Consider the following 26,067-nt stretch of genomic DNA (forward strand, 5'->3'; position numbering starts at 1 on the left):
CTAGTGAGTGTGTGTCTGTTAGTGTGTGTCTGTTAGTGAGTGTGTTTGTCTGTTACTGAGTGTGAGTGTGTCTGTTAGTGTGTGTGTGTTTCTGTTAGCGAGTGTGTGTTTCTGTTAGCTAGTGTATGCGTATCTGTCAGTGAATGTGTGTGTGTGTATTTAGAATGCGGGGCGGGGGGAAAGGTTGGGTGGGGGTGGCGCGGGGGGGGGGGAAGGGGGGGCGCCTGAGTTTTGTCCTGCCTAGGGCAGCACAAAACCAGGATACACCACTGTATAGAGGTAAGCTTATTCTCCCAAATGTTGCACTAATATATGTAATTTTTAACACTCAAAGAATTACTATATAAGGTTTATTTACTTATATACCTTTGCTCATTGTGCCTAGATGGATATTGGCCACATCTCTTGATTTCTACTAAAACTGTAAAAATGATCTGGGGGTGCTGTACATCTTGGGCAAAGGGAGCTGTCCAGCATTTTGAAGCTGGACCCCATTTTTAGTTTGATTAATTTGATTTTCAGTTGGCTCAAAGTTCCCTCTGTAATAGCATAATATGAGCTTAAATTAGCCTGAGAATGTAATTGTTTAATTTTACATGGTAAGAAATGTAAGACTTGGCTTCTATAAAATAGCATTGGTAAAAAGAGGCTCTGAAACAGTTTAACTGGGTACTTGAGATAATTGTATCCTTATATTGTCCAATACTCACCGACTAGCACACACCTACACTACTATATTGCTAGGATAAACTACTACTAGGAAATCTAACCTCCCACTAGTAGTATCATTTCTCTCTTATTTAAGGAAAACAGGCACTCCTATACACTGTTAATGTTTAAATTCAACATTGTTTTAGAATGCCATTTGAATATAAAGGCCTATTTATTCAAATGATAATTAATAGTGAATTTCAAAGTTTAAGGCCAGAGTAGCTAAGCTAAATGCATATAATTGGCTGAGATATTTTTTTTTTTAATATCAGCTATTTTAACTTTAAATTTGAAACTCACTTTGAATTTACCTTAAATTCTCACTTTAGTGTCAAACCAAGATAATATTGTGTTTATGTCATTTCATGCAAAATATATGAAATCTATAGTTTTATTGAAAACAAAAGCGTTGACTCACCTGGTAAATGAAACAACCCTTGCTTTTACAGAATCCCACTAACCATGGACAATAGTCTTTGTACCTATTCTAACAGCAATCCGTTTTGTTATTTCACAAGTGATTTTATTTCTGCACATTTTGTGTACTGGGGGCCACAGTACGCACCAATCATGACTATTGGATACTTTCTGAAGTATTCTTAATATAGTACAACAGGTGGGGGGGGGGGGATTATTTATCTTGTCACTGTATTGAATAAACTTTAATGCAATGTTATGTATGACATCTACAGGAACTGTTTTTCCTTGGCCAGGTTAACATTTGTTTTATACTAAATTGTATATCAATGAATGTGTGGACAGGATTTGAGTTTTTCAGTGTTATGTATTATATATTTTCTCCCTTCACAATCGACATCTGTGAATCCCCTAAGCTGGAAGCATGATCTACATATATTATTTGTTACCGTAGTTTAATTAACTTGTTCTCTAACTTTTTTTGACTCTATTACAAACCTGGCAGAAATACTGTGACCTGTTTTAGTGCTAGACTTTGTAATACATTGTAAAGCCTGTTCCGATTTTGCTATGTTGAGCGGCACTTTCCGCGTAACACAGAGCCATGGTATTTGCTGCTTATTGTTCCTTATGCTATGATGGCCCATCATTATTTTATTGCACAGATGGAAAACACTGCAAGAATCTTAATGACAGGAGGAGCAGAGCATAAAATGTATGCATGGTTCCTGATCTGACTGCCAAAGAGAGCTAGATGAAGGGTGATTTCACTCCTGGGTCAAAAGCGACATAAAATCTGATTATAATTGCATTTCGTTTATTACCATAGAATCCAGACTTCATTTATTGTTTGGGTTGTAAAACAGTGATTCTCCCATATGCTCACACTTACAGTGATGAACATAAGGTCGGGGTGCAAAGTGACACCATCATTTCCTACCAAGGGGAGAAAAAAAAGAAAAGAAAAAGACATTGCCAGGTTTACAGTCTTAGAATACACAAAACAGCAGCGGAAGGGAAAAGGAATCACTGATAATATTAACACCAATAAGTACATTGAAAGGTCTGGGAGGTGGAAAGTGATATACCTAACTTAGGGATGGCCAAATGTAGATTCCTAGTCTTGTCAAGCCTCAGCTTGAGTTGCAGTTCTGTATACACTGCAGGATTTAGAGAATTATTTTTTCCTGAACCTACTTGGATTCCAGCAAAATTAAAATTGCAATAGCTGAAAAGTTGTCTAACTCAGCTATTTTTCCAGCTCATGATTTTTAGTCTAAAATTAAAAATCTAATAATGATTAACAACACGAAGAACAAATGAGGTTAAATCATATCCTTCTGTCAAATGAATAAAAAAAAAGACTCACCGAGTGCAGGTATCCCTAGATACTCGACACTAGCAGCATTGATAGATACTCAGCCAATGGTATGACATAGATTCTCCATGTGAGTACTCCCGGAACATAATGATTGATGAGGGAGCTGCCTGCTGTAAATGCATACCATCAATATTTAAGTTTTAAGCACAGCATCACAAATTAGTAACCCCATGCTCAACACCCAACAATACCTTTTTTTAGCAAATATATAAGATGAATGTGAGATGAATGTTGGCAACCACGAAGGTCTCATAAGGTAATACTTTGTAGCAGGTTAGATATGTATAGCAAATATTGGGATATAAATAGTTAAGTAAATCAACATTCCCAAACTGTCAGTTACCCTGATGTAGCCAGTGCTTAAGCTTCTTAGTTTGTATCTTCCTTTACATCAGAGATTGTCACTCAACAGTTCTCAAGCTCACTAGTTTTTTTTTTTTGTACGTCTGATAGCCCATGCCTCAGATTGGATGTGATGCTATACTTTGTTTAGGGACATGGGGATTATAACTGGCAAGCTGTTGTTTGTATATATTTTATATTGATCCATCCTCTTAATGCTATACTCAGCAGTAACAACATAAAGTCTTTTGCTTTTCATTTAAAAATGTGAGAGTTCTCAGGTATCAATGCATCTCTATGAGGAGATGTGAATTGGCCAGCGTGGTGTTTTGACATGCACAATCACCTCCCTATGCTTTTCTATGGGAAAGCATTGGATTGGCTGAGATTGTCACGATTGATGATCACAGTCATAAAGACGGGAACAGCCAAGGTGAGACTATAGAGGTGATGGAGAAAAGCAAACTACCTTTTAACTCCATTCTGACGAGTGGCCGGGGACCTAAATAAGTACACTACAGTGTTTCTTTAATTTAATGTGGTTGGCAGTCTGGCTGAGATATTATCAGTGCTAGTTTTTCACCTGTAAAGTACTGACATACATATATGTCAATTAGGCATATGAATTCCAGGAGACCTGGACGTACACACTATGTGTACATCTTCTGTATATGATTACCCTGCTTATTGAATATCAGTTCCTCCACTTAATTCTATGGGAAAACCACAATTCAGTAAGCAGTGTAAATCGTAAGGGATTCCAGCCCTATATGTGTGTGTGTTCTCTGGCCAGTGACCAGCAGGAAATCTGCATGTCATAACAATGAAGAATCTATGTTGATCTCATTTTTTAATTGTCCCTTATAAAAGTGACATCTGTTCACCCTGATTTATGATATAGTTTAGCACCCATTTTATTTACTTGTAATTTACCCGCAGACAGGAATCCGTGACGGACTTGAAGAAAATGTATGTTGTAATTTTATTTCCAATTCTATGGGTCACTGAACTGTGAACATCCATAGAGTAGCTGCAATTCATTGAAAAGGTGTTTAAATTGAAAACAGTACATTTGGGCTAGACAGTTGGTAGTCATAAGACCTCTAAGTCTATGGGCAACATGAGCTTGAAGATAACCAACCATAGCCCTTCTGGTTATATGAGGCTGGAAAGCTTGAGACGGTCAAGTCTTTTTAAAATATATATATATATTCTATTCATTTAGGGAAAAGAGACTCTGGGAATTTTCTTTTACATTTGCAAATCAGGCAGAGATTGCCAGTGGCACTTTGCCTGGTGAAAAGATAATACTGAAGTTGTCTAAATGAAGAATTCTGTGAGGCACTCATATGTCTCAATGTTTTTAATGATTCTCTCTCAATACATAGCTACACAATACAAAGATTGTGGTGAGGCCAAACACAGTAAAACTACCCACAGTGCAATTGGAAAAAAATACTGTTGTGCATCAACTTCACATTTCAAGTTGGTCTTTGAAAAGTCTTCCTTGGGCAGAGAAACACGAGAAATCATATTTCCACAACTATCCCAGAGTTCTCAGCTTGACATGCAAACAAGGACAGACAAGCATCGTGTGTTCGACCTCACACTGCATTCCTTCAGTAGCTCTGGGATAGTAATGGAGGATTTTGTGCCTAAGGATTAGGAAGACTTTTCAAAGTCCAAGTTTAGATATGCAAGTGATGCAGATATACACATATGTATACAGAATGTATGCATATATGTATTAATGTAATATGTGTAAGATTTGTATCTGAATATTTATAAATGTATGTGTGAATTCTCCCCCTCTCTCTTCTATATAAATTACTTAATTACCCAGTTTTGACAAGAGATACTCTATCTCTGCAATACATTTAGCCACTTCTAACAGCCATATCTACTTTCCACACACACATACACACACAACTTCTTAACTCTCGTACATAACTAGCCACTGTCAATTAGCTACTAAGCATCACTCATACATAACTAGACACACAATCTCAAACTACAATAAACACACACAAACATAGACACAATCTCACTCATGCTAACTTATAAACACCCTATCTCATATACATAATCGACCACGCACACACGCACTCACACAGACTTACACACACACACTCACTTACACACACTCCTACTAGAGATGTCCCGAACAGTTCGCCGGGAACTGTTCGCTGACGAAAATAGCTTGTTCGCGGTCGCCGCGGCGGGCGAACATATGCGATGTTCGGTCCGCCCCCTATACGTCATCATTGAGTAAACTTTGACCCTGTACCTCACAGTCAGCAGACACATTCCAGCCAATCAGCAGCAGACCCCCCCTCCCAGACCCTCCCACCTCCATGACGAATAGGGGGCAGACCGAACATCGCATATGTTCGCCCACCGTGGCGACCGCGAACAAGCTATGTGCACCGGCGAACAGTTCCCGGCGAACTGTTCGGGACATCTCTAACTCCTACACACAATAAAATAAATAGTCTCCAGTCTCTTTCAGTTACAATATCCCTCCATTTGGGAAGCATACTACAAGGAAGAAGAGGAGAGGAAGTGTTATGCATGTCTAAAGGAATTTCTATGGTGTTGGGAAAGCAGGGCCTCTGATCATGTGTTATGTACAGACTGTACTTCTTCCTTTGGTAAAATGGAAGTTAGCATGCAGGACATCATTGGCATTTGAGCATACACCCTGGTATACCCGGTTAGAAATATTCTATTTTGTATAGCAGCTCCCTGATATTAAAATCATAAAAATGACAAACATTTGCCAGGACCTGCAGTCCCATGCATCTTTCAACTCTAATAGTTCACTGGTAGAGTCTCTGTCTGTACCTGTAAGAATCTATGCTTCTGATCTGTGCTGATCTACCCATTGTCACTTACAAAAACACCACGTGCGATTTTGACAATTATACTTTTAAAATAATTAAAATATGACAGCTTTCTAGCCTCAATATTTTATCAAATGGGTGGGTGCTATTCCGCACAAGAAACTGTGTATTTCCTAAATGGTTAGCTATAAAGTTGTAAGTAAATTGAGCCCCAAAATAGTTGATAAGTCAAGAGCTTAAGTATTTGGGCACTTACATAATTCATTTGGCTACCTGAAATCAAAGTAATACAGCATTTGTGATCAATAGCATAAATGTGTTTTAACTTTTTTTTCACTTAAACTAGATTACTATAAATATTACTATATTTATTACTATTTAACTATGTTACATGCAATACATTATATAAACATGGACTGTTACAGACAAAAACTTCTTAAAGCACTCAAAATCATGTTATGAACCCTTTCCCTCACAATCCTATATCATATAGGGCAGGCTTTGTTGTTTATTGGGGGACTGTAAAAAACAATCTATTTTCTATCCTTTGCTGTACAATGGCTCAAGATGAACAGAAAGTCAATGGTTCATTTTACATTTTATGTATTTAAAAAAAAAAAATCTTAATAAGACAGCATGCTCCTTACAAATACAAATAAGCAGTACATTTGACCATTTTTCCCCCTCCCGTACTAGTGTAGATTGGATTAGCCATATTAGTCCAGTAGACAGGATGCCAAAATACCAGCATTTTCAAGTATTATGTTAGCTCAATAAAATGGTATGAATGCATATTGCAATACTCTGGTAGTTTGGCATTTTATTTTCTCATAACAACTGTATGCAACATGAATTATATTTTGCTGCTATATAAAAAAAAAATTATTTATTTTTATATCAGGTGATATACAATACAGAATTTTAGCAGTGGTATAAGGATGGACACAAAAAACATAAAGAAAATAATCAAAATCCTGGCATTCTTTCCCATTTATTTAAAACATTTTGTGATCCCGGTTAAACAAGATAAGACGGATTAATGTAACTTAAAGGCATAGCTGAATAGCAGGTTATATGATTTTTCTAGTATCAAGCTGGTGGGCACAATATTGTGTTGGGTTCCGTTTAAGGCGTATCGGAACATAAAACATAAGGAGTATCAGAAGACATAACATAAAACAGAATGCAGAGCAATGCCCCCACCACAATCCACTCCAACTCCCTTCCAGGCCTCCCACACCCCTGTCAGAACAAATTAGATCCTGTTAGATCCCACGTATGGGTCAAGGATTGGGCTACTACTCTGTAGTCCCAGAGTCTGAGGAACACATGGGCCTCCATGGTTGTAGAGAACTTGTAGACAGTCCTGTCCTCGGTTGCTATGAGAGGCCGACGTGTATTCCAAGTGTATTCCAAGCCTGCTGACTGCTGCTGTCGTGTGACAAAAACAAGAGACCTGTGCCATTGAAGTTTGGATCTTGTGATATCCTGATAAAAAGCAAGGCAAGCTTCTTTCAAGTTATACAGTGTGGCCCGTGGTGTGTTTACATCCCTCACTTTATAAGAGGTTGCTTGCATTGGTTTAGTCTGATTTATCCGACACTGTTTTAAATACTTCATATAAGGAATGCTGTGTATACTCCAAAATATATATAAGTATGAAAAATCGAATTTATTTATAATAATTTAATTGTTTTATATTCCTAAACAGCTACAAAGCTATTGCTTTGTCCTAATTTTGTGAAATTGTATTCATACAAGTTTCAAATAATTGATAAGCTAAAAATTATAATAAAAAAGGTCTTGTTAATGAATGGTCTAAATATACACTTAATGGATGTACTACAGATAATCAGATTAATTGAATAATGCACTATTCTACAGATCGATGATTGTAAATGTTTAGCTTTACATTTGCTATGGAATGTCTATTGTGATACTCATCAAACCACAGCCATGCTCCTTTTATTTTAGGATGATTGCTGCTGTGCTGCCAATGGATGGTTTCTTGCTGATAATTGTGAATTTACAGACTTTTCAACTAATTTACTACATTTATTGTCTCAAAATAAAAAAAGCAATAAAAAAAAAGAAAGAAAAAGAAGTGTCACCTAATATTGAATTAAATGCACATTTCACTAGTGAGTGAATAAGTAGAGAAGTGGTATAAGAGTTGTGTTCAGTGTGGCACATTTACTGCAATATCAATTTAACCATCCCTGCGAATTAGCTGTGACTATTTGAAAGCTGTTTGGTGTGTTAATATATCTTTTTAAATAAGGAGAAGAAAATTATTCCATTTATGGGTTACCAAAATTTGGTATGTGAAAACTGCAATCATCCTCTTGTGTTGATACACAGAAGAATTTGTACTCGAATTAAGTTGCTGCCTAATCTTTATATATATTTTAACATATAATTGCTTAAAATGACACGCAGCACCATAAATACTGCTTAGGGTGCTGAGTGTCCTTGAAATCACCTAGTGCCACATTATTATTATTATTATTATTACTATTATTATTATTATTATTGTTATTAAAGTGCTAACCAATTCCATAGTTACATATAATGGGAGAACTAACTAACTAACTAGTTGCAACTTGTTGGATGTACAGGAACAGAGGGTGCTGAGAATCCTGATTAAATGAGCTTACATTCTAAGGGGGCTGGGGTAAAATGACACAAGAGGTAAAGATAAGAAGTGTTACATGTATGAGTACAGTAATGGGATCAGGTACCAGGATTCCGATCTGTCTTGCTACATTGATGTAAGATGTGGATTTGTTTAATTGTTTGAAGGAATAGAGACTAGATGAGAGTTAATGGATCATAGATGGATCATGTGAGGTAAATCTGATGTTAGTGCTATTGTCTTAGAGGAAGGTAGATGGGAGAAGTAGTGTTTGAAAAACAAAACGTGAAAAGTTCTTCTTTGGAGAGATTGAGATTAAAGAAGTGAGCTGCCATCCAGTTACAAATAGCAGAGAGGTAGTTGGAGAAATGACTCAAGAGGGTCAGAAAAAGATGAGGAGAAAACAGATAGAGTTGGGTGTCATATGCAAAAAAATGCTGTTGGAAGCCAAAGGAATTGATTGGTTTTCCAAGAGAGGCAGCATAGACTGAGCAGGAGTAGGAGAAGGAGGAGAGAACCTTGGTGAGTGTAACTTAGAGAGGGATTGTGGAGGAGAGGATACACTAAAAGAGCAGTGGGAAAGGCAGGAGGAAACCCAGGAAAGAGAGTCTTATAGAGCAAGGTTATGAAGCATTAGAAGAAGAACTTGATGATTAATGATACTGAAAGCAAAAGAGAACTCAATAAAGAATGGAATTGTTGAACTCTGAATTTTGCAGCAATTAAGTTATTGGATACTTTGGTCAGGGCTATTTTGATATGGAATCCAGACTGAAGTGGGTCACACTCAAGGAAATTGGTCACTCTCATACACAACTCTCTCAAGAATCTTGGAGGCAAATTGTAGTAAGGACTGGTATATTGTTGGATGGGGAGTTGGATATTCAATGTTAAGTCATCAAAATGGCAATGAATGAACATCCACATAGGCCTGTACTCCAGCTCATGCTGCACGGGCTAATGCTTCCATTAGTCAGACCTTCAGTGGATGCCAATGATAGGTTCAGAGTGTCAGCAAAATGCTCTCAGCCGCTCTCTGTCACTCAATGCTTGTACGAGTTTGTATGGCTAATGCAGAGTTACACTTCACATTACCTCCCACAGGCAGTAGAGGCACAGGAGGACTGGGACCCCTTTTAAGCATTAAACAATGCATAAGCAATGTTACACTGAGCCTTAGGGTAGCCCCAGGGCAATACAGGCACCATAAACACTTCCATGAATTCCATTTAAAAGCTCCTCCTTGCCTCTCTTGTGATTTTGCATAGAAATTTTCTGTCATTTAACTTTTTTCTTTTTTTATCACTTATAATCTATATCTTTTGTCCATGAAACCATCCTTTATTTACAGTGACCTAAATAAGTATTTTGATAATTTGTAGAATACACATTTAAATTTGTTTTTTGTACAGGTGACCTTTTTCAAAAGTCTTTATGTTTCTCTCACTTTTGCAGTTCATGTGGAGCCAGGTACCTGTGAAGTGATTGCTGCCCACAGATGCTGCAATAAAAACAAGATTGAGGAACGGTCGCAGACAGTAAAATGTTCCTGTTTTCCAGGCCAAGTTGCGGGGACAACAAGGGCAGCTCCATCATGTGTAGATGGTAAGTATGGTTGGTTATGTCTTTATTTGTCCATAATCATTTCATCTCCTTCTCTTCACATACATCTCATCTTTTTATCTGTGTACCTTTTTTTAATCCTCTCTGTATTATGTTTTGGTTTTTTTACCCACCCATGATTATGCATTGAATCCACACCACTATGTTTTATCTATAAATCAGCAGTCATCATCTTATTTTTCTATTATTCTATCAATCTACCTGTGTCTATATACTTTTAAATATACCTATATGATGTCACATTTGTTGTCCCATTGCAGTGTCAAATGCCACAGAATTGATTCAATGAGAAACAGGGCAGAATGGCAGCATTGCTCTCTTTTGCCTAATACATGCATAAAACTGCCCATAGGCTGTCCACACTAAACAAAAAAAGGTAGTCTGTATGCTTCAAATATTCGAATGACTGCTAGATACCCTTCTTAGAGCACTATGTGTTTTACTGGAGTTGCTCAAGCACTGGATATAGATTCAATGGGCTGTATTCTCTAAGGTTTGCTCTTCAATAATCAGAGTAAACCTCTACTCTGCTTAGAGAATCCAACCCACCATGTTCAATATGCTGCTGGAATTCTATTAACCCCTTAAGGACCAAACTTCTGGAATAAAAGGGAATCATGACATGTCACACATGTCATGTGTCCTTAAGGGGTTAAACACATACACTCTGCTGCAGGTATAATGACATCAAATGGACAGACTGTATGTTACCAGAGCAAGCAGCAGAGCCTACTTGCTTATTATGTTTTCCTGTTGCTCTATTGTGAGCTGCTCGTTAATAGCAAGGGCATCTTTTATAAATAAAATCAATCTGTAATAAATCACTTTAAGGGTGCCAGTTGTGTAAAGAGAATCCTGACGCACAGATGCATATGTATTATAAATGTATTCATGTTTTTGATAGTGATGAAGTTGATGAGATTCAAGTTCAAAGGCTTGCTACCTCACATTGTCTTTCACTGATCACTGTATTTTATACTATGGTTCTAGCGTCTATAGTTATCCAGAAATGGTGGTGTCAGATGCAGCCATGTTTAGATGGCGAGGACTGCAAGGTTCTACCAGATTTGACTGGGTGGAGTTGTAGTAGTGGGAACAAAGTCAAAACAACAAAGGTAAGACGCGTTCATTCCAAGAGTTTTCATTTTATGTTAAGTACTGAGTGTTTTCATTGTTCTACTCTTCTGAAACTGTGTCACAGATTCCCTAGCATGCAGTATTTGATTAAACTCTATCCAAGGCAGATGGCATTTCCAAGCATATCCAAGGATAGAGGTCTATTATCGTTCCTTTGGGTGTCTGGATTTAACACAACCAGAGAGGTAATAGCGATAATCAAAGGCAAGCCATGGTCAAGGAAAACTGAAGACAGACAGAACTATAAGTCAAGCCAAATCACCTATAACAGAGATCAGAATAGTCAGGAAAAGCCAAGAATAACCAGATAAACTAAAGAACCAGAACCGAGCCATGTATTCTAGAGCTATAGGGGTTTACATTGTGATTGGCGGTAGCAGAATTATATGGGCCCAGAGCTGGAATGACTACCAGGCGAATTAGACAGCTGCCTAGGCGCACGTGTACGGGGCTGCAATGTCCAGGTGACCTGCTGGTGGTAAGCATTCCTCTCCTGCTGGTCACTCCATGTAGCCCGTAATGAGCAACGCACCATAGTAGATGTAGGTGTGAGGAGAGGTGGACCACAGCAATGTTAACAATGGAATAATGCCGATATAAGGAGAGATGATCTATGTCAATATTGGTACAAAACTTATGCGGGTATGAGGTTGAGAGATGATCTTTATTTATATAGACAACAGAATAATGCAGGTAGGAGGAAGTGTCTCTGACAGCCATAGGTAACATTACAAACTCTTGCTGAGAACAACATATTTTAGTGCAGAGAAAAAGTAAATGAAACGTTATACATCTCCACAAACTTTTGACATTCAGTCTTATTAAAAATTGAATGCAAACTAATATTATAAAATTGTACGTTTTAATTACATTAATTAACAACATTTCAGGTTGATTAGTGCATGATTTTAGGTATATTATATAATTTAACCTTTGTGTTTGAGGTTTTTCCAACATGAAATTATAATCAGTAGGTTATAAAATATTTTTCCTTTGCTCTGTCAAGCCACACATACTACTTATTAAATTGCAGTCAAGCAGTCAAGCACTACAATAGTGCTGTTCAATGGTTTGCGATGTGTTTAGTTCAGACACACAGGCAGGTTCAGAGAGCATAGAAATTGCTTTATATAGGAAGTATACTGGGTTTAGGTGACAGGATGTGTACAAACTATCTCTTACTGTTTCTAACATGGTAGCAAATTAAAGAAATACAAAATTACAGCAACTTACATAGTGTACATTTCATTACACACCATTAAAGACTTAACATGCATAGCAACCACAGGTTTTTCAGTACTACTCCAATATCTAACATTGAGGGATGTACGACTATTCTGCTTCAAAAGATGAGAATAGTGTATTTTCCTTAAGTGTTATCTTCCATGGGAGCCATCGGCAATCCTCTAGTCAGAGTTGAAATGGGTCGTAGGAGATTTTACCTGCATCTTCCATTGGTATATGCTAGTGGCTGAACACGATCACCCTTTTAGAACCTCTTGCATACATTTACTCTGTCAAGTTCAATTGAAGAACTATAAATTGCTAACTTTGACAATTAATGAATTTGTGAATGTGCATCCTGCTGGAAGTTTTCTGAATTCTATATTTTGTATAGAATGAAACGAGAAAGCGTTAATTTTAATCTGGGTTCAGAATGCATCCGGGCTATTGCTGCATATTTGCTCGGGCTGACTGAATTCAAACAGTATTTGGCTTAATAAATATGAGAATTGCCATTGCGGTTAGAATTTTGTCATTTTCAATTGAATTTGTCCTCCTGAGCAAAATCCGATATTTAGTGATAAACCCTGCATTTGTGTGGAACTCAACTCCATCCAGGAAGTAAATATTCAAATTGGACAATTTATCTCTCGTATTAAACATTTTTAACCCCTTAAGGACCAAACTTCTGGAATAAAAGGAAATCATGACATGTCACACATGTCATGTGCCCTTAAGGGGTTAAAAAGAAAGGCTATAGAGATAGGGTATTTGCACCATAACTACTTCAGTAAGAGGAAGTTGTTATTGTGCTTATAGTGTTCTTTTCATATTTATGCTAACAATATATATTCATATGCAGGTCTCTATATTTATTTACACAAAATTGGACATTTCACTGTGAATAAACTGCCACACTGGTGGGGAGGTGGGGTTACAGAGATAAGGAACTTCTTAAAAGCGATGTCTCTTTAAGGCAGATCATGGCAGCCATGCAAGGAACTTCTTAAAAGTGAGGTCTCTTTAAGGCAGTTCATGGCAGCCATGCTGGTTAATCATAAGTTCATGGCTTATTGTGACAGTATTAGAGACAGTACTGCTTTCACTGGTGTTGGAACTTCAGCCATTTCACTGTTGGTACTTTGCAGCACTGCCAAGCCACCTAGCATTGCAACAAATAGAAAATGACTGGGCTGCACACCAAGAATAGTGCTACAATTAAAACTCTCTTATTACAACATGGAGGAATGCCACCAACTATGACATTTTGGCACAACTGCATTAGACATATACATTTAGGCACAGGCAAGCTAATTTAGATATGTGTGAACCTGACAGGACTAGTTAACATTTTATTCGCTGTTACAAATTTCAAGTCATTTGAAGATACACAATAAAAAGGTTCCCGCCCAAATTTGTACACCAGCTTGTTTGCTAATTTCAAGGAAAATAATGTAATAGTTATTATCAACTCAGGAAAATACATTGTTTTCTTTCTGTAGCTTTTAATGTAATTATCCGTTTAACTAAATTGGGTTATGTGTTTGTGGAAAACTACCACTGCTTAGTAAACATAGGGCTTTTTGTTGCATTTTCCTACCTCAGCAATACCCCACCGCTTTGACCTTCTGCATTAAGCAGGGTTAAAGCAGCACAAAGCCAGCAAATTGTCAAATTGGCAAGGTTTATATTGAGGGGAGATCTGTGATCTTTAGAGAGCTATATAACATAAAATCTGGACAGAGGCACCTTTCTTACAAGGCAGCCAGGAGCAGGCAGTTATTTATAGTGTGTGGGAATGAAAATAGCTGAGAACTAGTTATGAAAAAAGGACACTGTGGTATTTAGACATCCCGCCGATGAACTGTGCCTCTTGTTGTATAACTCTTGAAAGCCACCATCTGCTTTCTGAAAGAAAGGACATTTATTTCTGTGTTTGAAGAAAAAAAGAACATTGGGTGACTAGAAATGCCTAGAAATACTGTCTGTACTGTCATCAGCTGAAGCATTGCTGGATGCAAAATAAAGTGAGGTTCGAATGACTGCACATAGAATAAAAATTTCACTTATGGACCCCCTTTCCCCACTCTTTTCTTTTCCCCAATAAACGGAATTTGCAATCGCATTTTTTTTATTATAGTTTAATATCTTAATGGTGTTTGGTTTTCAGTCTGTAATAGGTCCATCATCCATAAGTAGAGGTTTCAGTCCAAAAGCAACAGCTGTGTTTATGTGGGTCAACAAATTTGCTCTTCCATATGCCAGACTGTGAAATGCAGTAGGCATACGTGCTAGAGAATTACAAAAATAAAGTCATTAAGAGCAAAAGGGATAGCTGTGTGACTGCAGTTCCAACTGGTTTGACGAGAATTATAGATAGAATAATTTTTATGCACAAAATATTTTTGCAACAGATATTATACTGTATTACTTATATCAACTTTTTAATGGCTAAATTTATTTTTGAAATCTTCTTCTGAAATAGATTGTAGCAGATCCACTAAAATTGAGGTCTTATGAGCATTGTATATTAAAGGGTATTGACAGAGCTTAAAAAGGTTAAGAATGCGAGTTCAGGCAGGACACGTGAATCAAGCTAGGGTATAATTGAAGTGGAGGTGTAAGAGGTAGAGATTTTTGGGTAGGATACATTGTAAATGTTTTCCCATCTACAGTGCCACATAGTGTTAAATATGAGCAAAGAAGGTTGTGAAAAGTGTATTTAATGTTTAAGCTCTTGCTCTTTTGTTAAAAAAAAAATAAAAAAAATAATCTGCTCTCTTAGATATCAAACAAATGCAAACACAACAAAGGTTTACCCCCCCCCCCCCCCCCCAAAAGAAACGTTGTAAAATATATGTGTAGTGCAATTATTGGAACTCCTATGAGTTCATATGAGAAATGATATAAGTATATTCACATAGGAAAAATTCCTGTAGTTATTCAGCACAATGGGGAAGACCAAGGAATATTGCTGTGATTTCCAAGTGGATATAAAAAAATAGCAAAAGCATTAAAAATGCTCATTTCTGCCATCAGGGCAATACTTATGAAGTTCTGGTCAACTGTAAATGTTATGAATCAACCTGGAAGAGAATGTGTCTAAATTGTCTCAATGTACTGTCAAGAGGATGGCTTGAAAGGCCAAAAAACATCCAAGGATCACAGCTGGAGATTTGCAAGTTATTTGCGTCTTGGGGTCAGAAAATGTACATAACTATGTTCCAACATCACCCACGTCACCACAAGTTGTTTGGAATGGTTTTAATAAAAAAGCAAACTCAATCATCTTTAGTTTGCCAGACACTACTGGAACATCAAAAAAAACATAAAGTTCTATGGTCAAATGAAACCAAAATAGAGCTTTTTGGTCATAAACACCAGAGGTGGGTTTGGTGCAAACAGTGATAATATGAAAAAAATACAGTTGAGCCCACAGTTAAATATGTGGCTCTTTAATGTTTGGGGCTGTTTTTCTGCCAGAAGATCTGAACATTTTGTTAGGATACATGCATGGCATTGTGGACTTAAAATAGGCTGTAGTTGGATCCTCCAGCAGGACAATGATCCAAAGCATACATCAAAATCAACAAAAAATGGTTTACTGACCACAAAAGCAAGGTCCTGCGCCCTCACTTGAACTCCATTATAAACCTGTAGGATGAACTGAAGAGGAGAGTCCACCAGCATTGACCTCAACATTTTAAGGATCTGGAGAGTTTCTGAATGGAAGAATGGTCTTAAATATATTTGCCATGTATTCTCCAACCTCATCAGACATTATAGGAGATGACTCAGAGTTGTTATCTTGGCAAAGTGAAGTAGCACAAAGTATTGACTTAAAGGGTGCCAATAATTGCTCCACGCATGTATTTAACAAAGATTTTTTTCTTTGATAAACCTGTGTTGTGTTTGCATTTGTTTGATATCCATGAGAGCAGAGCATTTTTGTGTATTTTTTGAACAAATGGTCAAAAGGTTAAACAATGAAGACAATTTTTCCCAGCCTTATTTGCTCACATTTATCATGGGTGCCAATACTAGTGGAAGGCATTGTATTCCTCATTAATTGCTTTGCCACTTGTGTTGATCTTGTTTGGAGATGCCTAGGACAGCAATAATAGGGAGTTTTTCTGAGCATTTTTTCAAATTTAAACACAACATTATATCAGCATCACTCAAGCAAGTTCAAATGCTCAACAAAGTGTGTACTGTCATAAGAACAACACATCTTATGTATAATAGATGTTTAAAACGTTGTCACTAGAGGCAAGGGTAGGATTTGGAGACTTGGTGTTATGGATATGGTTAGGTTTAGAGGGATGTAGTGTTAGAAGGGACATGGTAGGGTCACCTACCTCCAAAATACTGTGGGCCTTATCTTCCATGTTTCTCAGCTAGGTGAAACTAGACAAGAAAATATTGCAAGATCCAGAGAAACCTTGTATTTTCTATCATATTCTACAGGCAGACCATTAATTATTTTAATCAAGTTTGAGGACCCTCCAGTATGTGTCTTTGGACACCATAAACAAGAAATTGCGCCAAACACTAAAAAAGTAAATTACACAGATGACTTCACTGTAATTCCAAACTTTATTGCTAAGTGGTGTAATGCTGCCAAATGTAATATTCAATTTGAAGCATTTTTGAAGTAAATATGAAGTATTTATAGGAGAGTAAATAAAACCACGCATACAAATGCCAGCGGTATTGTGGTAATTGAGCAAAGGATGCTCTCAGAATGTCACCTGGGAATTTTAATTTATCCAAAAGAAATCTAAGGAATTTAACAATACTTTGTGGCTGTCTGCTTTTACTCTCTATAGAATCATATTTTTCTACACTTAACAAGCTATGTTTGACTCCGAAGAACACTGAGTGAATTAGACTTATACTGCTTTTAGTATAGTTTATTATTATTCATACTATATAAAGCAGCAATGGGCTCTATTGTTTTGCACAATTAGAGAAATTATATGTCTGTTAAATATGAAATATTGAAACAGTTTATATAGACAGTGCTGAACTATAATAAATGTTTCCCAAATTGATTGTACAGAAAGATAGATATAGAACAGGGAAAAAAATAAATATTCCAGGATCTCTTCACTTACTTCCCACTTATCTTAGGTTCCCCTCCAGCGTATACTTCATCCCTGGAAGGAGATCCTTGGTCCACAATAGTCCTGTGGCTGCTGTGTGAGGTGTGTTCATTTCTCTTGTAAAAATATCTTTAATTTTTGTGATGAAACTGTAAATTCATCTGTCATCATTCTCTCACTGCAACACTGCAACATGAGATAGGTGTAGAATATTACATATTACATGTTCATATTCATATAATGTGTGGGTGTCTAATAGGCTAAAAAGACCGGATGGTAATTTGCTATTCTGTACCATGAGACATTTGGATGAATAACAAGAGTATTGAGGATCCTTATACAGTATGTGTCCTTACATGGCCAGAGTTTTTCGTTAAAAGTTATGACATCATTATAATCAGGTCTATAATAGAACAGTAGTTATTACTGACTTTCTGAACTGACTCAGTGGGAGGCAGTGATGTTGAACAGCTTGCACCAGCCAGTGGCATACCTGTAGCGGCTGCAGGGGTCACAGCTGCGACTGGTCCCATCATTCCAGGGGGCCCGGCCACCCTGTTGACCCCTGTGAACGGCATAACTTCAGGGCTGATGAACTGTCACACCGGGTGACTGATAGGTGGGAAGCACACATCACAGAGCTACGCTTGGCCATTCTACATGGAGGTGAGGGGGATGGGGAGAGACACATGGAGGGGCAAGGGGGAGGAATGGAGACACATGGAGGTGCTAAGAGGAGGAATGGAGACACACACAAAGGCTGTGGGGAGGAAAAGATGCACATGGAGGGGCTAAGAGGAGGAAAGGAGACAGATGAAGACACATGGAAGGGCTTGGAAAGGAAAGGAGACACAAGGAGGGGATGGTGGGAAGGAGACACAGGGGGGATGGGGAGAGGAGACATATTGAGGGGCTGGGAAAGAATGAGACACATGGAAGGGCTTTGGGGGGATGGGACATATGGAGTAGCTGGTCTGGGGAATGAGATACATAGATGAGCTGGGGGAAGAATGAGACACATGGAGTGGCTGGGGGTGGTGGTTTTCAAGTTACGCCTCTGTTTGCACTGGGGCCTGGTGGTTTCTATTTATGGTACGATATAATATACACACTACTATGGACAATAACCGTAGTGAAATGTATAAAAGTACTTAACTTAGTTATAATACAGCCTCCCAAGATCGTTACCCAGAGAAGACGACCTTTTCATACAAAGATAACCAAAAAACAACACAGAACTTCGGGATACGGCTGGAAGTTAATCTAAAAGGAACATAAAAAAATGCAACAATAGTGAAGTACAGTCAACACGTTTTTTTGCGCTGAATACAAATGCACTCACAGAATAGAGTAGAATATATCGCTCATAGGGTGCCTCCCCTGGTTGGAATGGGGGGTTGGTAATCCCTTGGCTCCGTTATCAGCTTCCTTAATGATGCTCAGGACTCCAAACGGGTAATGGTAGAAAAAGATGTTTTTTATTGATTAAAAGTGAATAATCACCATCAATATAAAATATATTTAAAAGAAAGAACGGTATGGTCCTACGCGTTTCGTTCTGCAAAGAACTTCATCAGGGACCGTATACAAAATAAAGTAAAATCAATATGCAATTACAGCATGTGAAAAATACATCCTATTCCCCCCATCCCCGAGTCCTCTTTAAATAGGGCTACTCCCTATGTCCATTGGTGGTTCCGTGGGTGGTGTCCAGTGTCCGTTGCTTGATAGGTTCCATGAGGGAGCTGGACAGCTGTTTTCTATCTCCTTCATATTGCTGTGATCAAATTTTGGCGCGTTCGGCTAACCGGAACCGGAAGTGGGAATTGAACCGCACTTCCGCGTTCCATTTGCGTTCCATTTGCGTTCCACCAGCGGGTCATATGCGTTCCACCTTCGTTATACTTCAACAAACTTCTTTTAAATATATTTTATATTGATGGTGATTATTCACTTTTAATCAATAAAAAACATCTTTTTCTACCATTACCCGTTTGGAGTCCTGAGCATCATTAAGGAAGCTGATAACGGAGCCAAGGGATTACCAACCCCCCATTCCAACCAGGGGAGGCACCCTATGAGCGATATATTCTACTCTATTCTGTGAGTACATTTGTATTCAGCGCAAAAAAACGTGTTGACTGTACTTCACTATTGTTGCATTTTTTTATGTTCCTTTTAGATTAACTTCCAGCCGTATCCCGAAGTTCTGTGTTGTTTTTTGGTTTCTATTTATGCCTCTACTTGCACCACATTTGCTGGTGTTCATGGACTAGCTGAAGTATGCAGGAGACGGCATCATGCAGACTGAGAGAGGTGAATGTGACTGACTGCTGTCGGGGATCTTAACGCTGCCTGTAAGATGCACTATTGTGGTGCGCAGACAGCATTAAGATTCCCTGTTACACTCACCTCACTGGGGGGCCCTAAGGTGGCCAGCTGCCCTGACAGAAGGAACACAGTAGGCCAAGTCAAACTCGCGATCCCTGTTGGTTTCTTTTCATGTAAATTGATATTACAACTAATTGCCGTCAGAGCTAGATTTCATCCAATTGGTCCCTGGGTATATGTTGTTCACCTTCTTTATTCATAATCGAGGGATTACTCCTTACTACCAAGTAGCAAGGAAAATAGACAGTCAGAGTAGTGTAGATAGATGGCTAAAATAGAAGAATGGAAAATAGAGAGACCACACGATAGGAACCGCAAGTGTCAAGCGAAAAATTAAGAAAATGCAGGTGGGAACAAAAATGCACAAGAATAATTAATTTATCACAAGCCACACAATAAGTAACTGTTTTAAACTGCGTAAAACTTTGCATCTAAAGTTTAAAATCATTTAACCTATGCTGGACTAAGAGTACATATGGACATTTCCAAACAATTTCAGTATTTTTTTTTATAGGTGAAATTTAGAAAACAAATGGAGACATCCAGATAACATTCAAAAGCATTTTGACTGGATTCAGATATTCCGCTTTAGGGTTAATTCTAGGCAATTCAGAGGTTTTCCTATTTAATCCTGAAATTTAGTATTTCACTTCATGGACAATGCAAATTGTGCAATGTGATTTGTTGCCACTAAGCTAGAATTAACAGAATTACTAAATAAGAAATTGTTGAGAATTAGTTAAGTATTGCAGGCATTTCAAATAAAACCCTTGGCAAGTTGATAGGCAACTAGGTATTTTTGTTAATAATAAAATAAAAAGTCTTGAGTTGAAAAGTGACACACACGGGGTTCCCTCTTTGAGTTTTTATTTAAGGGACACTTTAAGCATCAAAATAACTTTAGTTTAGCGGAGTGCTTTAGGTGTATAGATCATGCCCCATGCTCAGTTCTCTGTCATTTAGTAGTTAAATTGCTTTGTTTATACAGCCCAAGCCACACCTCCCTGCATGTGACCTGCACAGTCTCCCTACACATTTCCTGTAAAGAGATATCTAATGTTTACATTTCTGTAATCACAGTCTGTTTAATTTAGAATGTCGTGTCTCTTGCTCTTTTAATAGCCAGCTAGAGACTGCAGGAGCCTCTGGCGTTTGGTTAAAGTTGAACATAACAGAAACACAGCCAGAGGAGGTGGATCTAAGGCTGTATAAACTGAAACAAAAGTCTTAAGTTGCAGATAATTGAGCAGTGAGACCTGCAGAGGCATGATTTATACACTTAAACGGCTTCATTAATCTAAAGTTGTTTTGGTACTTAGAGTATACCTTTAGTGTTTCTAAAGCCCTGGGGTTGACTTTGTTTAAACTGTAAGTAATGTAACTGCTATAAGTGAGAAGTTGTGTTACTAGTTGTGTTAATAATACAATTGTAATTTGCCTCAGTAATCTATTTGTATAAATGGTTCTATTATAAAATTAACATTCTGAAAGAATGTGTATTCAGACCTGCTTGTTATATCTTACCTTAAGGCATAAACAGGGTTGTTCACTAAATTGAGGATTGTCAGAAATTACTTCAAAGTGAGAATTGAAAGTTAATTTTAAATTTCCGGCCAAAGTAGATCAACTGGAAGCATAGGTGACTTGAATAGTTTGTTTTTATAAATTGGCTCCTTTGGCCTTAAATTTGAAATTTGCTTTGGATTTTTGAAGAATTCTCACTTAAGTAAGTAACCCAGTAAGTTTTACCTTTTATATTAAGCAGGTATTGCGATTGCAGTAAAGTTGATCCTTGGCCTTGAATAAACTACAATTTCTCTATGCACCAGACATGGTTATGCATTCCCATTCTCTTTATAATTGCCTATGTAATGAGATGAGGGGTTATGTCCTTTGAACCTTAGCAGAAATTGAATATAAGCTGGTGGAAAACTAATTTTCTTTGTCATCCAATTTGGAGGATGAGTTGTAAGCCCGTTTTTCTGATTTCACCTCCAAGAGGACAGAGGTCAGACTTATGTCTGGAAAAGAATAGTATTTTGATATCTGTTTACATTTATTTACAGCTATATATTCCTTTAATGCATGTAATCATACATTTTTTGTAAAATATTGTAATGGTAAAATGCATTAAATCTGTAATTTTGCTATAAGAGAAAACATAGTCGTTTACATTATTAAATATAATTATATATTATATATTATATATTATATATATATTCCCTTTTTAATGAATTAACCTTTCTCAGCAGAGTTGGGATTTGTTCACTCAGGTACTTCTGAAAAACGGTTGAACATTCTAAGAGAGATAAAGCATATCCCTCTAGGGGGTGCGGTTTTGAGACCTTAGTGGTGTGATGATTGACATGTTTGTGTTCACCTCTCTGCCCTACATGAAATTAAACTATCCTTAACGCTTATAGCCACAAGAAAATATTTTACAAAAAAATATACCTTTAACAATCAACACATAGAGATAACGGATATATTTTGAAACTGTGTTAGTTTCCCAGATTAGAACCATTGCACATTTATATAATGCATAGTTATTCCTCACTTCCAATGGAATGTAAATACAGAGTCCTCTTCTTCATGTAGGGCTATGTTTGTTCTTATTTACATGAATGCTTTGTTATAGAGCGTGTTGGTGCTGTATGAATAATTAATTAATTAATTAACATTATTCAAATGAAAACACTAATACTGAGTCAATTTTTCTCATTCATTTTTTATTTCCTTTGTGTTTCATTCCTCTAATGCCATGCACATCTTTTGTCCACGTTCCTGAGTTTTCAAATTCTAATTAAGTTAATGTGTAAAATAACAAAATAAGCATTAGGTCCAGGGAGGTCAGAGAACAGTACCTTCTTTTTGACCATTCCTAGCATCCAACTGAAAGTAAAACAAGCTAATCAAAAGAAAAAAGTAAAACTGATAAAATTGTATATCCTTTGCAACATTATTTTGTTCTAACCAACTTGCATCGTCATCTTACATCCCTCACAAAGTAATTTTTTTTATTGTGCATAGCATGGTTTATTTGAAATAAAATGGTTGCAATAAATATAAAATAAAACTTGAATAAGCATGTGATGATAGTAAATATGTTGAAATAATGGGTCGTACTGCATTTCCATAAAGTATTTACAATAAACTGAGAATAAGACTTCATATTTCCTATAGAGTTTACCGATATATCCTTTTCATTCCCTTTCACTTAAATGATAAGATGAGATATATGATAGAACAGTAGTATGCAAGCTTCAGCATTCCAAGTAGTGTGGACTACATCTCCCATGAAGCTTTGCCAGTATTATGACTGTAAGAGCACTGGAGATAGTCCACAATATCTGTAGTGCCCAAGGCTGCCTGCCCTGCTAGGGGTTTGTTGAGTGTCACGTTTGACTGCACGTTAGAAATGTGGCTAAGTCAATAGATCGATCTACAAAGTTAAGAGAAAAGATCACCGCCCTTCACAAACAAGGAACAGAATACACTGGAAAAAAATGCAAACAGCAAATCTGATGTAACTCTTAAAATAGTGGAAAAAACATGAACCCATAACAAAACACTCTCAGAAGCGTTGACAGGCTGTACAATGATGGGATGACAAATGAGTAATTATACAAGCTTCATGTCTTCCCTGGTGTGCCTACTGAACCCCATCACACTCATGTTATGATCTCACGGCTCGGATAAGTGATGTATCCTAATACTAACTCATGCCACAAAGGCAAATAACTGATTGTGGCACTAATGTACCACTCATTCCATTTGTACTTGAATATGCACTTAAACATGTAAACTTCTCAACCCCCCCTCCCCCCCTGCCCAGTCCCTTTCCCGATTTTCCTCTCTCCTTTACACCTAATCGAAATGTAAAAGCTCACATCATGACAAATGTAGTTCTATCCTATGTTACCAGTTTGTGGAACATGAACACCAATTATGTTTCAACGTATTTATACACAATGTTATTACTTTGAATGTTTGAATGGCGTTGATGTTTTTCATACATGTCTGTGAACCAAAATTTCATAATAATAATAAAAAAAGAAAATAGTGGAAAAAAGTGTGGTATTGTGTAAAAAAACACTATGTGTTGTCTATTAACTTTTGAAATTGACAACAATGAATAATATATACCCCGAAAAATTCAAACCTCAGTGTAGACTGTGTATACTGGTGAATACAATAACAATGTAAAGGTGTACATGCACACTTTTAAGAGACAATAAAATTGGCTCTGAATACAGCAGCAGTTGGTGTCCACCACATCTCTCTATGATATTGACTCCATTTTTTTTATTTTTTTTTTATTTTTTTTTGGGGGGGGGGGGGGGGGTCTTCAGGTAAATGATAAATATATCAAAACTGCTTGTAATATATCAGCTTTGTGTTGCAAGGAGTAACACTCACCTTCTCTTTCCCCAGCTCCTCTACAATTAATTTAAACGATACGTCTGCATTATGTTTAAAGAATACATATACTAAAAAATAGTGCTTTACCACTTATGTATTTGTATGTGGGCATCTTTAATTATACAAAAATCAATATTTATTGTGTTGGCACTCAATTACGTAATGGTGCAGGTATTAGAGGTAATACCTGCCCGTACCCCGTGCATAACAACGCATCAGAAAAAAGGAATATATTTGTAAGTCATCTTTAATTATATGCCTTTTTGTGTGTACCTCTAAACTATAGTCTGCAGTATGTGTCTGTGTACCTGTATACTTGATTATGTGCCTGTATGTCTATGTGTGTGTAAGCATGATTCTATGAATATGTATGTATGTATATGTGTATCAATGAGTCTATTTGTGGGAGTATGTTTAATGTTCCTATATGTTTGTATCATTAAGTCAGTACCTGCATGTGTGTGTCTGTACTAGTATGTGTTTGTGTTCATTTTTTTTACAAATGCATGTCTGTATATATTAACATAAACACATACATGAACACTGAGATTACACGCATGTACTCACTCAAACACAAGTGTTTACATTAATATGCAGTTTCCTGGCATGGCTTATGGGAAAATATATGGTAAACGAGGAGTCAAATATTAATATCTAGAAGGGTAGTGTTACATACAGCCATACATAGGACAAATATGGGAGGAAATTAGGTAAATGGAAATCATTGTCACATGGAAGAGTCTGTTAAGGGATGATATAGGGAGAGGGGCCAAGAGCCAAGTTGTGCAAGGAAGGCATCTTGAGTTTTTATTTGGTCCACACTTTTGATACCTACAAACACCTCCGAATGAGAGGAACCACTGAATTTTCTACATTAGTAAACATGTGCTTATTTGCCAGGGTATGATTAAAAATGAATAATATGGAAAATAATTATAAAAAGTTTAGTATAGTCAATAAAATATGTATTTCCCTTTGAGATAAGAAAATAAAAAACATCCTCTAAAAAATTGTACAATAACAGTAATTTCCTGTAAAATTAGAATAGTGTTGATTAAAAAAAAAAAGCAAACAAACATTTTAATATGGAGAATAAAAACCTTTTAAGTTTTGTTGAATGAAATCCAGTCACTAATTAGGAGGAGGCAAAGACGCAGATTTAAACACCTCTCAGCAGGAAATGCCAAATTGTTGTTTGGAACAGGCAGGAAACCAAATGAATAAAAACACGAGCATTGTGTAAAGGGAAAAAAACATAAACATTTTTCTCTACTCTGGCATTTCATGGAAGCGTGAAAGATGTATAAATAGTGATATTTCATTTTTTTATTGTCTCAGCATGAACAGGATGGAAAAACAGGGTTGGTAGAATAGTTTTTTTTTTTTTTTTCCGCTAGTAGTAAGCTAAGAATTATTAATGCTATTGGTTTCACAGAATTTTAATACCCATAGCTGCAGATGCTAGAGAATCCATGACTATAGATCAGAGCAGCTGTTGAGATTCGTAACAATTTATCAGAGAAGGCACGAGGCTAAAACATAAAAGTAACAGCTACTGGAAAAGCAAATGGGTGTTACATTAATAGTGGAGGCGACAGTCAAGTGAAATAATAGGAAATGTGCAGTGTTTTTAATAAATGCCCAACTAAAAATGCTCTGATCAGAAAGGATACCAAGTTGTGGTTTGATTGCAGACAGGTTGGCTATGTTCTATTTTTATTTTTATAATGTCCATTATATATGCATTTATAGTCATATATTTAAAATTATTTTTGTGATTTTGCTTGCCGATGTTTACTTAACACCCTGGGAGTAAGGATTTTTTTTTCAATTTAG

The 26,067-nt window shown here is 36.9% G+C and overlaps 1 protein-coding gene across 1 annotated transcript in view; it reads left to right on the top strand.

The window, feature by feature from the left end:
- TAFA3 (TAFA chemokine like family member 3) overlaps positions 1–26,067 on the top strand; it is a 376,609-nt gene that overhangs the window by 290,693 nt on the left and 59,849 nt on the right. The window contains exons 3-4 of the mRNA XM_063450695.1: positions 9,785–9,934; positions 10,943–11,067. Of these exons, the coding sequence (XP_063306765.1) occupies positions 9,785–9,934; positions 10,943–11,067 (275 nt within the window). The remainder of the gene's footprint in view (positions 1–9,784; positions 9,935–10,942; positions 11,068–26,067) is intronic.

The sequence above is a fragment of the Pelobates fuscus genome, chromosome 1 (assembly GCF_036172605.1).
Source record: "Pelobates fuscus isolate aPelFus1 chromosome 1, aPelFus1.pri, whole genome shotgun sequence".
Lineage (NCBI taxonomy): Eukaryota > Metazoa > Chordata > Amphibia > Anura > Pelobatidae > Pelobates > Pelobates fuscus.